Source organism: Xiphophorus couchianus, chromosome 19 (genome assembly GCF_001444195.1).
Source record: "Xiphophorus couchianus chromosome 19, X_couchianus-1.0, whole genome shotgun sequence".
Classification (NCBI taxonomy): domain Eukaryota; kingdom Metazoa; phylum Chordata; class Actinopteri; order Cyprinodontiformes; family Poeciliidae; genus Xiphophorus; species Xiphophorus couchianus.
The window spans coordinates 10646605-10660548 of record NC_040246.1 but is presented as its reverse complement, the minus strand read 5'-3'; the positions used below and the strand labels follow the sequence as shown (position 1 = coordinate 10660548).

The following is a 13944-nucleotide window of genomic DNA, read 5'->3' as shown; positions in this document are numbered from 1 at the left end:
CCAAAAGTATAAATATGTTTGCAAGTCATTATATCTGTCCAGGGTGCTTGGTGGATAGAGAAGCACTTTTGCGCATTCACATCTTGACTGTGGTTTTTTATTGTGTAACTGTATCAATTTATTGGGTTTACTTCTCAAGCACCCAACAGCTTCAACATTTGTGCCAAGTACACACCCTCTTTTTGACGTTTCCCTCCTTCATCCTGATCCAGTCGGTTCTTTATCTCTTATTTGATTCTTTCATTTTCTGCATCCTTCTGCATATATATATATATATATATATATATATATATATATATATATATATATATATGACGTTTCCCTCCTTCATCCTGATCCAGTCGGTTCTTTATCTCTTATTTGATTCTTTCATTTTCTGCATCCTTCTTTCTCCATGGTCTGTGTAAGAACCACGTATCCAGCAGCAATCTCTCTAGCCGAGTCCATGTAAACTTTTAAACCACTTCCTGCACTGAACCTCCTCTGGACTGTTTTAATTGAATAGCCTTTAATCTCAACTTATTTATGTGTGATCCTTGCTTGTAATCTGTAGTCCATAAAGTTTAACAGTGGGAACATCATTCCCTGGTAATTATGTAAATTATTATAGAAATTTGCTTTGGTATCTTCGTTTCTCTTTGAACATCCTTCATGGAAGGAAGGAAACGTTTCTCCAAATTAATTATTTGTAGCCAAGCCTGTAATTGGCATGTTTAATTGGTCAAATTAATCTGAATAATATTAATAAGTTTCACACAAAAAATTGAAATACAAAGATGCCAAAATTATTTCCTCTTCTGAGTGTCTGTGGTTTGAGTTGTTATTTTGATGCTATTTTTACTAGGTCTGGTCAAGTGTAAAAAATAAAAAATAAATGAAATCCAACCCTCCATCCAAAAATCACATATGAACTTTTGTGTTAATTCTTTTGAAAGGAACTGCAAAGAGCAGAGAGCTGTGAAAAATCAAAAAACGAAAAGCATAGAATTGACAAAGTAAATGAGTAGGAATCCCATGTTGCAGATTAAAAAACTAACGGAATCCCTGTTAGTTTGACTGCAGGAAAATAATCTGTATTTAATTTGAATGCTGCAGTCATTTTCTTTTTTTTTTTACACATTAGCACAATTTTAACAAAAGCTTTTTCCCCCCTGCAGTCTCTCTGCTACTGTTATTTTTCCCCCATTCTGATTTCATTTATTTACTTAAAAATCATCAAGGAAGTGTCACTAGCACATCACAGGGCAGCACAGAGACACAAAAACAACCATGAGTACACACACATGCACACACACACACATATATGTTCAGGGTGATTTAAAGTCGTCAATTAAACTAGAGGATCTCTTTCTGCAAGAAACTATAGTGCCTCTGCGCTTGCTTGCTTATTTATTTATTTATTTATTTTATTTTTTATATATATATATATATATATATATATATATATATATATATATGACGTTTCCCTCCTTCATCCTGATCCAGTCGGTTCTTTATCTCTTATTTGATTCTTTCATTTTCTGCATCCTTCATATATATATATATATATTAGTGACAAATATTATTGCTCTGCAGATGATGATGCCCAATTAGTTGTCCCTGATGTAAATTTAAATTAACAGTTCAAAAGGAGAGAAAATGTTACAAAATGCTGCATTTTCTCTGCTTTAACCCCAAATATTGAGCTCCAACTACTGTAAAATCTTTTATTTTATTCTGCTTTGTCTTAAGTTATGTAAAGCAAATCTCTCTTGCTTTAACAATCATTTTTATATATTTGTTGTGTAGAATCAAGGTGATTATTTACGCTCGTGTTGCACTTTGTAGACTGAAGTAATTTTAAACTGCTTATTTTATAACAGTAGTAATTGTATCATAAGTTAACTAAATATAATCTGTGACAGTTTGATGACTTAGTTACTACAGAACATTGTTGAACAATGGCTTGCACTTTCACTTTGCGACCCTGTGAAATCAACTCATCATATAAGAACATCACCACGCTATGGGATCAATGACTCAACTTTCCGTAACTCTGTCTGAACCAAATATGTATCTGTAATTGGAGCAATCTGTTTGAAAAAGTATTAATTGAGACATATTGAATGGGTAGGAAAAGGTGATTAAACTCACCTCTTTGTATGGTTTTGATAGTGTTTAGGTCCATAAAATGTCAAAATATACAGTAGCCTACAGACCAAAAGTTTAGACACACAGTTGTGTCCAAACTTTTGGTCTGTACTGTATATATATTTACTCATTCATTAGAAACTCTCAAAACATGAACTGGAGAGATTGGTGTCTTTATTTTGCATTTAAATGCAATTATGAAATCTTTTTATTTATGCCTTCACACTCTACAAAAGCAACACATCACATGTCGCCCATAGAAACAACACATGCGGAGGAAAGGCCACAATGACAGCTCTATGTACAGGTTTCCCAAAGTCATCAGGTACCTAAAAGTCTTTTATTTTTTAAACCCTTTCCATAGTCAGTTTACCCCTCTGATGTCAGTTGACACATTTTTTCCAACTGGTTCTGATTGTTTTCATTCTTGACTTTTTTTGCGCGCCTGGCCGCCGGACTTTAGCTCCATCAGCTCCACTTCGTGCTTCGCCGCGGTCTCCAGCACTTTCTGCTTGTTGTAGAACACAACAAAGTTATTGATGATCGGGTGGATGGGCAGAGCGATGGCGATCACCCCGCACAGAAAGCTGACCGCCGCGTTGCACTTTCCCAGGGTAGTTTTGGGGTAGATGTCGCCGTAGCCCACCGTGGTCATGGTGATGATGGCCCACCAGAAAGACTGCGGGATGCTCCTGAAGAGCGTCTCCGGGTGGCTTTGCTCCATAGTGTAGGCCAACGCGGAGAACACGAAGATCCCCACGCCCATGTACATAAGGAGCAGCCCCAGTTCTTTGAGGCTCCGCTTCAGCGCGTAGGTCAGGGTCTGCAGGCCGGAGGAGTGGCGCGCCAGCTTGAAAATACGCGCGATGCGCATGATGCGCAGAGCCTGGACAGCCTGCTGGACGTTCACCAGCTCCATCATGGACGTGGTACCGAGCAAAGTGAGGGACAGGACCACGTAGAAAGGCATGATGGCCATGAAGTCTATGATGTTCATGATGGAGAGCGCAAAGTGCACTTTGTTCGGAGACGAGGCGAGGCGCAGCACGAACTCAGTCGTGAACCACAGCATGCATACAGTCTCGATCGCCTCCATGGTCGGGTGTTCCACCAGCTTCCCCTCCGCATTTGTCACCTGCAGCTCCGGGATGGTGCTCACACACATCACCACGGCTGACACCAGGATGGAGAGAAATGAAGCGATGGCGATGATGCGCGCCGCCAGGGAGGAATCCGGCTTCTCCATCAATCTCCACAAATACCTCTGGCACCTCTGCGTGCGGGTGATGCACTGATCCACATCCAGATCCTCTAAAATCACTTTCACTTTGTTTGCAATCTCTTTCAGCTCTTCCTCCTTCTCACTCAGGTAACTTTTGCAACACTCATCCAAAACACTCTGGTCTATTTTCCAGAACTCCATCTCCTTGATAAAGCATATGGGGCAAATCCCGTTTTTTATGTGGATTTCGTCGAAGTAATACACATCTATGATGCACTTGAAGGAATCGGGATCCCGATCAAAGTAAAACTCGTTTCTGCCCGGATCGAAATCATCACAGAGGGTGGAGATAAGTTCTGGGTTGTGGGCTGAGCAGTTGGACAGCTCCGCCAGCCTGCTCTCCGGGTAGCGCTTCAGATCGTCCCCGAACAGCACCACTCTCACTCCACCGATGTTCACTGTGATGTCCCCTTCCTCGCTCAAAGCATTTCTATATTTTGGTTTCGGAACTGTCCACATTTTAATGAAGAGATTAAGTGTTTAAAATACAAAATGCACAGGAACAGCAGACTAACTACAACTGATGCCCATATTCTAGACGCTCGACGCGTAAAGTTGATGTCTTTCAGACTGTTGCCTGAATGGCACAGCTTTAGTGGCAAGCTCTTCTTAGCACTCTGTCTCTCCCTTCCTCTCTCTCTCACACTGTCTCATATTAAACAGACCCACGTGCACAAGCACGCGCACGCTGATACCAGAAGGTAACAATCATAATATCCACTTCCAGCCACATTTTCCTCTTTACAAACTGATTGTAGTCAGACGCCAATGAACCCAACCACGCTGTTTCCATTTAAAACGCATTAAACTGTTGCATATTTTATGCACTGGTTCATCAGAGCCATGTTATGATCGGAACCATGCTGTGCATCTTTAAGTCTCTCAGGAGAAAATATGCCATATTCTCCTCAACAGGAAGGAAGAATAAGTCAAAAAGTTTTTTTTTTATTTTATTTTTTTTTTTATCAGGGATTATAGTTTGCGTTTTAACACAGAGATGGACCAGATATTAGAGAAACTGGTTGCTTTACAACAGAGAGACTGCTCTCTGGTGACTGGGAACTGTACAGCAATCATTTCTAAACAAATTTATTTTAATACATTTTAGGTTTATAACTTTGCTGCGACTTCCAAAAATGTTAAAGTCCCTTGGACCTTATCAACATGTTATATCACAACCTCCTCACTTGGGTTTTATGTGATTGATAAACCCAAAGCTTTGCATAATAGTGAAGAGGAAGGAAAGTGACACGTGATTTTCAAATCTCTTTGATAATTTAAATCTAAAAGTAACATACTGAATTGAATGTAATGATCAATGTCTTTCACAGCTACAATGTCAGCCAGTTGTTAGGTTTTGATGCTATAGTAACAAGGCTTTTCTCTACCATCACAAATATAATGGAGGGCAGTTTGATGCATCCATAAGAGGTCTAGAGGGAACAACAAGCTTTGGCCAGATGAGACCAAGGCTGAGTGAGAACAAAAATGACACTAGGATGTGGCTTAAAACAAAAGTTGAATGTGTGGGAAAGAATCTCATGTTCACTGTTAAGTACAGTGGAGGGTTGTGATACTGAGGGCCAATCCTAAGGGCTGTGCTATTGGTAAAATGGGGTTGTTCAAAGCATGAGGAGCAGGGTGACAGTAATAGTGGAACCAATAGTGTATAAAAAACAAGATTTTAACAAGGAACGTTTTGAACCCAGTGAACAAAATTATACTCAAATTAAAGTGTGAAGTATTTTTTTTTTATTTTTCAGTGTAAGTATACGCAACTGCAATAAAAAGCTTAATTTCATTTCAAGGCTTTTTAAACAACTTTGCCCGAGGTGCCAATTGGAAGCTTCAGATTCCTAGAAAACATTTAGTTATTTACAAAGTTAAGAATTCTTGTGACAAGAATGTGACATCCGTTCCCTGAAGATAATATTTACACTTCTTTCCTCCAAAAAAGATGAGGTTTTTATGTACACAGCTCATTATTATGTGCAAGATGTTGTTCTGAGACAGGTAGCTTTTTATAATAATGCTGCCTTTCAGGCCCTGACTGCCTGAGGTCGATAAAGTGCTGCTTGTCTGTCGGGTCATGTTGTTGACGGCTCGCTAATCTCCAGCATGTTGGTGCCGATGTGGAAGCAGATGTAGGAGGAGTACTCCTGCTGGCAGAGCCCTGGGATGTCACAGCTCACCTGTTTGGGAGATAACAGAAAACTATCACAGAGTCAAAGGCTCAAGCATGAAATTGATCTTTGCACCACCAGAGAGCTTATACAACATGCAAATTTGAATTTACTGTTGAAATTATGATTTAATAATTGGATGCAATGAGCCATAAAGAGGGCAACTTCAAACAGTTTCTGCTGCTTCTTCACCTGAACTGGAATTTTCGTTTGGAGTATTTATCTGGAGTTTATCAACTTGAGTTTCTGACAACAAAATCAACCTTTTTCCAATTCTAGCTTGTGATGTGTATCTTGTTACATGTTATTTTATATCCTGGGCCTCAACTCTATCTTTACAAATGACTAAAAATTAGCTTGAATTAATTTGCAATTATAATAATAAACATACAATTATAATAATTACAGTGCTGAATCTAAGTCCATCACATTTTTCATCTATCTATCAAATTAAGGAATAAAATTGTCTTTTTAGCAGTTTTACCAACATATTTTTGACTTGATGCTAACAAAAACTTTCTATCAGACTCCAAGACATAGAGCTAATCATCAAAGATAACTCATCAAAATAACAAAAAGTAGGTCACCCATTTAACCATTTAATTTCTGCCAAGCTAATAAAAATTGTCCATTGATGATTGAGAATAATATAAATAATTTTTGACATCTCATTTTTAAAATAAAATATAGTAAACTGTATTTATGATAAAAAGAAAGATGAAATATTTAACATAAGAGTCAGCTTTCTGACCTCCTTCATGCTGGCAGTGGGGTCCAAATGTACAAACAGTGAGGAAAGTTCCTCCTTCAGCTTCTTTGAACGCTTCCTGTCCGTTTCCAGGAGTAAAGCCTGATAGTTCACAGGTAGTCCATACCTGTCCAAAGACATCACCAGAAGGCCCATTAAAATACATCAGCTGTTCATTAGCAAAGAGAGAAAAGGGTTGCCAGTATTCAGACTCACCTGAGTACTGATTCCACAAAAACTCTCAATGCTTTTAAGTGAATCCAGGCAATGAACACCTGAGTGAAATTCACCTTCAGCCAACGCACAAAGATGCCCTGTGGAGAAAGTGGGGAGTGTGTTGAAACACACAACATCATCTCAGAAATCTTGAGGTAAAGCCCCACACCTGACTCACATACTGATCCTTTTTATGAACAGTGAGCTTCATGATCTCCTGTTGCTTCCTCTCCTCCACATCAAAGCTGTAGTCCCGCACAATGAACCTGCATGAATCACAGACTACATTATGGTAATCGACACAGCTATCATGGATGAGTCTCCCAATGGGGGAGTTCTCTGGAAATTACTCCTGCTTACTTGCTCTCCTGAGCTTTGGCTTTGAATTTACACACAGCTCGCTTGAAAAGCGTCACCGTAAAGATTCCCCCGTCTCCGTCCTCAAAAATCTTCCTGAGTGTCAGAAGGAAACATGCAGAAATGCAGTAGTAAAGGACAACATGGGGGGAACTGTATCTTAAGATAATTGCTTATATTATTGTTGATGAAAAGCTTTAAACTATCCTGTTATGCATTGCAAAAGGATTTATATCCCAGAAACACTTTCCAGGACATAGACTTCAAAAGACTTGAGGCTAAGACTTAGATTGGCTTAGTCAAAGTCCAGACCTGTTTTTAAAAACTGTAAACTTTTGCAAAGTAGTGTAGCTGGTTAAATATTAGCAAACTGTTGGAGAAATGTAAGGCCAACTTACAAAATTAATGATAAAACTTTTTATGAGAGGAGCTCTGGGAGCAGCAGCGGTTCTTGCATGAATGCCATGCTGGGAAAGCACCTCTTTCTGACACCACTGACCGATTAAAATGAGATAATGAGATTCTAGATACTTCTTGTTCAATTTGTTTGAACTGGAGACTCTGCTGATGCTTTGTGTTTTGAATTGATAGAACGTTTTTAATTATTAAGACCTTCATCTGGCACCATTCAGTGCTTGGAATACAGATATTCCCTCCCTGCTGCTGATCCAAGCAGACTTTCTGCAGGTAATTTAACAACTGCTCCCATTTTGACCTCCTGGAGGCTGACAGCAGGAGTTTTAAAGCTTGTTGTTGCACTTGCGCTGAAACTCACCTGCTCGACCGCGGAACCACAAACTCTGACAGGGATTCATAGCTTTTCTCCCACTGCAGATATTTTTCTCTGAGATGGATGAAACAGGAAGAAACTGTTCAACATTTGCAGAAAATCCCAGGATGAATACAAACAGAAAAAGTTGTTAGCATACCAACCTGCTCACCACCACCAACAGAGTTGTTAGATACTCAGAGACAACCAGGTCGTCTTTCCTCAAAACATCATTCAGACTGCGAGTTTGCAAATTTCCACTGAAAACACCCAAAATTTACTTCAGCACCTTATACTGCTCATTTAGGTACATAATATGCATCCCACTCACTTTAGATTGAGTTCAAGGCTTTGCAGGGAGGCTTTTAGGCTGTTGTAGGCTGTCGCTCGGGATCTGAGCTCAGTCTCCACCTGTGATATTTCCTGCAGAATATTCACTAATTGTTCATGTAACTATCAACATTAGAGGCAAAGCAACTTGTGATTTCTTCATATGAGTTAGAGAGACAAAGGGCCTAACACAAGCAATGAAGGTAAATACTGCCCTTACTGCTCAAATTTTGATTCAACTCCTTTAATTGATGCTTGAAGGTAATAAAACCTCCACATTTCAGGATCATAGAAACTTTAGATTAAAAAACAAATAACTAACCACAGACAGTGGTTAGTCTGTCTGTGGCGTGCATGATGCTTTGAAATGCATCATGCACGCCTTTATGAAGATCCTATGTTTTTATGATGTCAAGGAGAACACACAAATTAACAAGAAATGCAGTTCCACTATCCAGGAAGGACTCATCTAACCTTCTTTACATCCTTTAGTCAAACTCATAGTTTGCAAATGATCAATAGGACCTCATTGCACAAAGGTAAAAATCAGGAGGGAAAAAATACCCAAAATGAACATGCTATTATACAGGCTGACTCCAATAATTTGAAAAAATATGAGACAGCAATGATAGCAGAAACTACTTTTAGTGGGTGCCCGCAGGCTAAATGTAACACAAAGGAAGCTGCAGGAAAATCTGCTAAACACTGATGGTTTACATGTGACAAAAAATCTCATATTTTCTAAACATGTCTAAACAAAAGCATTGGTTTGGTGAGGGTTGGTCAAAATTCATTCACAACAATGTCAACAAGTTTTTGTTATTGCTAAAATTTGTGGCAGTTGCTGCCACTAACAGTGTTTTATTCATAGTGTTTGGTTTATATCTATTTCCCTCAGTAAATGAAGTCATCATTGACTAAATGTCTAAAATGTTACTTGTTAGATTATCTAAAACAGAGGTGCCCAAAGTCAGTCCTCGAGGGCCGGCGTCCTGCATGTTTTAGTTCTCTCCCTGGCTTAATCCACCTGGATCGAAATTGATAGAAAGGATATTCGTTTTTTTTATTTATTTATTTTTTATTTTAATTTTTTTGGGTGGGAGAATATACAGTACATGTATATGTAGAGTCCCAATACACACTTCATTCCAGTAGATGGTGGGAATGTACATCAGTAAGTTGCTTGCCAACCGCCATAAAAAAAGAAGAAGAAGAAGAACCACCTGGATCAAATGATGGCTCATTAGAAGGCCAAAGAAGAACATTGACATGCTGAAAAGGTTGTTACTACCACCAGGGAAAGAACTAAAACTTGCAGGATGCCAGCCCTTGATGACTGACCCCTGATCTAAAAGATTTAAGTATTTTATAACAAAAGCAAGAAATTTGTACTGTTTTGTCTTTTTGTATTTAATAAAAAAATGTGAAATTAGATTCCCAAATCTTCCACTTCGGGCCCATTTAATCCTGGTCCGGCTCTGCTACGTACTCCGTAACTCATCAATTGTATACCCACTTTGAATCACACTGATAATTCAGAATTCAGAATCAAGCAGCTTAAACTAAAGAAATGGGTGAAAATGAACAAAAAGCAGTCTAATCAGAAACTTCAATACTCCTGATTAAGACCACTTTAAAAATTACAAGAATGTTCAGATTCTCAGAAGAACACAACTTGCATCTTCAAAACTTTGTACCTTGTTGATGATATCTGTCAGGGTGGAGAGCGGCAGAGCTGTGGGATACTTGGCTTTGTCCCACTGAAATTTGGTGACCCGGTTCATCAGGTCCACTGAAAAAAAAGAAAATAATAAAAAAAACAAGCATCAGACTGAAAATAGGACAACAGCTCTGCAAACAGCAACATCATAAACTGAGATGAAAAATCAAAGAGAAATTTCTCAGCAGATGTAATGTGATACCTCTCAGAGATGCGAGGTAAGTTTTTAGTGGTGACAGAGCTGCACTCTTTTGATTCATCCTGTGGTCTAACAAAGCAGATTCAGGTTAGTCTGGTTTGTTTTGAAAGTTAGCAGGGTGAGATGTAGTGTGGATGTAGCTTTTACACACAAGCATATTTAATGTTTTATTAGCTGGATCCAACACCCTCAGATTGTTTTGGTGTGTGAATTACCTCCGTTGGTTAAGTCGTGTTCCTGAACTTTGTCCCCTGTTGGCTCCATCACCTCCTTCAAGCACTGGCAGGTTTTTTTGATCAAACTAATTAGGCAATAAGAATAATATTGAATAAGCATATTTAACTCACTGATTTCACATCTTTTTTTTTTTTTTACAGTTCTGTTAAAGATGTACAGTATATCTGATATTTCAACACTATCCAACAGTTTTTACAAATAAATCCATAAAAAACTGTGGCCTTTCCCTGCATTCAACTGAGCAATTACAGCTCTTCCCTCCATCTAGAGACTCTATTTTTTGCCTTTTATGTAGAACTTGCATCTTTGTCTTTGCTGAAGAAAAGCATCCATGCGGCCTAATGCTATCATATCATAGTTTGTGACAGTATGTACCAAAAATGTGAAAAAGTTCAAAGATCATGCTTCCGCAAGGCATACCACAACCCAACCTCTCTCTGTTCCATTAAGACATTTGTTCTAAGATGATAATGTTGGAGTAAACATTATCTTCATGCTGAGTGTCTTCTTCTTCCTGGAACTGTGTGTAGCTGCTGACTTCATCTGTTATGCAGCACCAGCTCAGATAGACCAACAATTAATTTAAAATCAGGAGGGAAAACTAAACGTCACCTGTCCCTGACCATTAATCATTCATGATGCAGACTAAGCACATGTTCAGAGCTCCTGGTTTCAAGGGGAGACAAAGCTACATGGTATGCTATATCACCAAATGCATTCATCTCTTGTTGATTTGTATGTTTGTTTTACCTTTCAGTCAGCGTGTCGAGTTTTGACAGATCATCTGACACTCTGACCAGACTGTCCAGAATTCCCACCTGCAGCCTCAGCAGAAACACAAGTGATAAAGTTTAGAACCTTGTAACTTTTATAGTTTTCATCCCATGTCACAATAAGCATCTTTTTTCTTGTTCTTATTTGTTTGTTGGTTTATTTATAATGGGACTGGTAAGGCCTTAAAGTGAGTCAATGCCCAAAGTGACTCTTGCATGTGCAATCACCTCCCAGAGCGAGTTACATTCATGTAAACATGATCACTGGTCAGATAATAAATACACTATGAGGTCAAAACACACCAACAACCTATGATAAACAACAAAAATGTCTCTATTATTACTGTTATGCTTCATCAACATCCTCAAGTTGCCAGATTATGGCAACATGCCATGGCAATATTCTATCTTTAAATCATGACCTAGCTAAAGTTACATGTGCTCATAAAATGTTACTAGCATCTGATCACATCTTTGTTTTCTGCCATTTCTATGTTGTTCAAGTTGAATTTGAGTGGTTTAATAGTCATTTGCAACACCTTAAGAAAACAATCAACTTGTAGTGTACTTTTATCAATTGTATTATATATATCACTCATTTGTTTGTGTACTCTGCAATTTCAGGCAAAAATTATTTCCCCTTCATTCTCCTGTGTTTTGTGTGGCACACTGGGTTTGAGCTGTTTTGTTGTTGTCTGAGTTGTGTTGCGTTGTAAAGTTCTTAAAAGCCGATTCAAATAAAGAAACAGAAAAGAAATGGATAATTAGGAAATCTCATTAATAAGATAGGGTCAGACCATTTCCAACTTGAAAAGTGAACAATAATTTAAATCAGCGTCTTCCACCTATCCCAGATTGGGAAACCGAGGTATTCATGTCCATTCAGGAAAACCAGGCAATGCTTTCTCTAGAGACACAACTTGATCTAGAAGATTCTAAGGGGTTCCCAGGTCTGTCCAGGATATGTTTTAAGTCAGCTCCAGGATCTCAGAAAACATCTAAAGGAAAACATCCTGGAAGTATTGTGATGTGACACCAGAACCACCTCAGCTGGCTCCTTTTCCGGATGAGTAGCAGCTCTACTCTGAGCCCAATTCAGCTCTAATGCTGAATCCAGTCACACAATGAAGGACACTTATTTCAGCCACTTGTGTCCAGGATTTCGGTCTTTGAATCAACAATGAGTGTTTTTTGTTAATTAAAATATAAAAAATTATTAGCTTCCTATATGCCTTCCTTTTGTTTATTGGATTTTGAAATGACTTTCAATGGAAAGCTTTTTACTCTGTTCAACACAGTTCGAACCAGATGATACAAAATGTCTGTTTTCTTTTAATCTGCACATTTATTCACGCTTAAATCTATTTTTAATTCTTGAGTATCAATTTCTACACCCAATGCTATTTTTATTTCAGATAATCTCTGTATGAGAATACATAATACTTTCTGTTGAAGACCAACTGATCTATCAGGGATCTGAGAGAGAAACTCGGCCTTTTGTGGTTTACTTTGAGTACTCATGTTTTAGATCAATTGCTATGTATAAAAGCTCATAATGCATAAAAAAGACCTGACTTTTAGATTCTAGTGTAACATCTGGTTCTGTATGAGAGTTTAAAGCTTTGGAAGGTTAAAAACAATATATGTGGTGAAAGAGCACCTTCCTCGATAGCAAGCAGGACACTGATCATGCTGAGTGAAACGGGTCAGATGGAAATGTTGCCTCAAACTGTAGAGAGCAACCTGAGCCTCAAACCCTTCACCAGAGAAGGACACCAAACACCATCAGTGTCCTCGCTCATACTCTACTGTACCACTTTAAACAAACAAAAAAACAAAAACAACAAGCCTCTTTGTCTTGTGTTCAGTGAAACTTTGCCTCCTCTGTTGTGCATGTCTTACTCTCACCCTCACCTTCAGATCTGGGATGGAGAACCTCCAGCATGAGCCCAGGTGGGTTTTAGTAATGGTGCGCTTCAGTTTCTCCACGCTGGTTAAGCTGGTCTTGTCCAGTGGGACAGAAATCAACCAAAAGTCTGTCATGATGACTCCTCGTGCTTCACATAGAGGCCATCAGTCATAAATCCAGCACACCAGAACCAGTTTGACATAAAACAGATCAGATTTTTTCCTGGAAACACATATACATATTAGATATCTCAAACTGATAGTGTCTGTTTTAGTCACTATAATCACTATGCATGTATATATTCTCAATATATTCCTTAATAAAATTAGAAAAAAGCCCAGAATTAGCTTTTAAAGCAGCCAAATACCTCCAGGTTACCTTCATGATTCTCCAGTGATGATACCTCTGTGAGTGTTTGAGTCTGAACAGCAGCTCCACCTGAGACGGACTGATGTCTGAGGAGCGCCGTCTGACAGCCATCCGACTCTGTCCTGTTACAGGAAGCTCTCATCTCTCAGGTGACCTGAGCAAATAAACATTAACCGAAAATAAAGGTCACTGTTATTAATAAACACCATGAAATATTAAATCTTGTTTTTTTAAAGGCTTATTTTTACAAATACAAAACTCTAAGCAAAATAATGCATTATCCATGACTGAACAATGTGTACAAAGAAGTGAAGTAAAACTGGAAAGACAACCAAAGTGTGAGGTAGCCTAACTCAGGTAAATAATATTTAAACAATATTTTGTATCACTGTCCAGTTCATGATTGCTTTTTTCAAATTAATTTAAAGTCACCATTTCTTTCAATTGCCTTTTTAATCCAGAGTAACTTCTAAAAACCTAACTCCTAATACAATCCATCCATCCCTCCATCCAATTTCTGTGCACCCTTGTCCCTAATGGGGTCGGGAGGGTTGCTGGTGCCCATCTCCAGCTACGTTCCAGGCGGGAGGCGGGGTACACCCTGGACAGGTCGCCAGTCTGTCGCAGGGCAACACAAAGACAGACAGGACAAACAACCATTCACACACAAACACACACCTAGGGAGAATTTAGATAGACCAATTAACCTAACAGTCATGTTT

General features: G+C 38.7%; 2 protein-coding genes across 2 annotated transcripts; both read right to left on the bottom strand.

Annotated features, from left to right (window-relative positions):
• Positions 1 to 2287: 2287 nt before the first annotated feature.
• On the bottom strand, positions 2288 to 4038 carry kcnf1b (potassium voltage-gated channel, subfamily F, member 1b). Its single transcript, XM_027999861.1, has one exon. The coding sequence runs from the start codon at positions 3869 to 3871 to the stop codon at positions 2552 to 2554; it is 1320 nt and encodes a 439-aa protein (XP_027855662.1). The 5' UTR covers positions 3872 to 4038; the 3' UTR covers positions 2288 to 2551.
• Positions 4039 to 4276: 238 nt separating this feature from the next.
• Positions 4277 to 13068, bottom strand: atp6v1c2 (ATPase H+ transporting V1 subunit C2). Its single transcript, XM_028000019.1, has 13 exons — positions 12859 to 13068; positions 10922 to 10989; positions 10150 to 10235; positions 9938 to 10003; positions 9713 to 9807; positions 8017 to 8108; positions 7850 to 7945; positions 7692 to 7760; positions 6920 to 7012; positions 6738 to 6825; positions 6560 to 6657; positions 6347 to 6470; positions 4277 to 5604 (listed from the first exon to the last, which is right to left on the bottom strand). Exons 1-13 carry the CDS (start codon positions 12985 to 12987, stop codon positions 5500 to 5502), a joined length of 1209 nt encoding a protein of 402 aa, XP_027855820.1. The 5' UTR covers positions 12988 to 13068; the 3' UTR covers positions 4277 to 5499.
• Between the last annotated feature and the right edge of the window lie 876 nt (positions 13069 to 13944).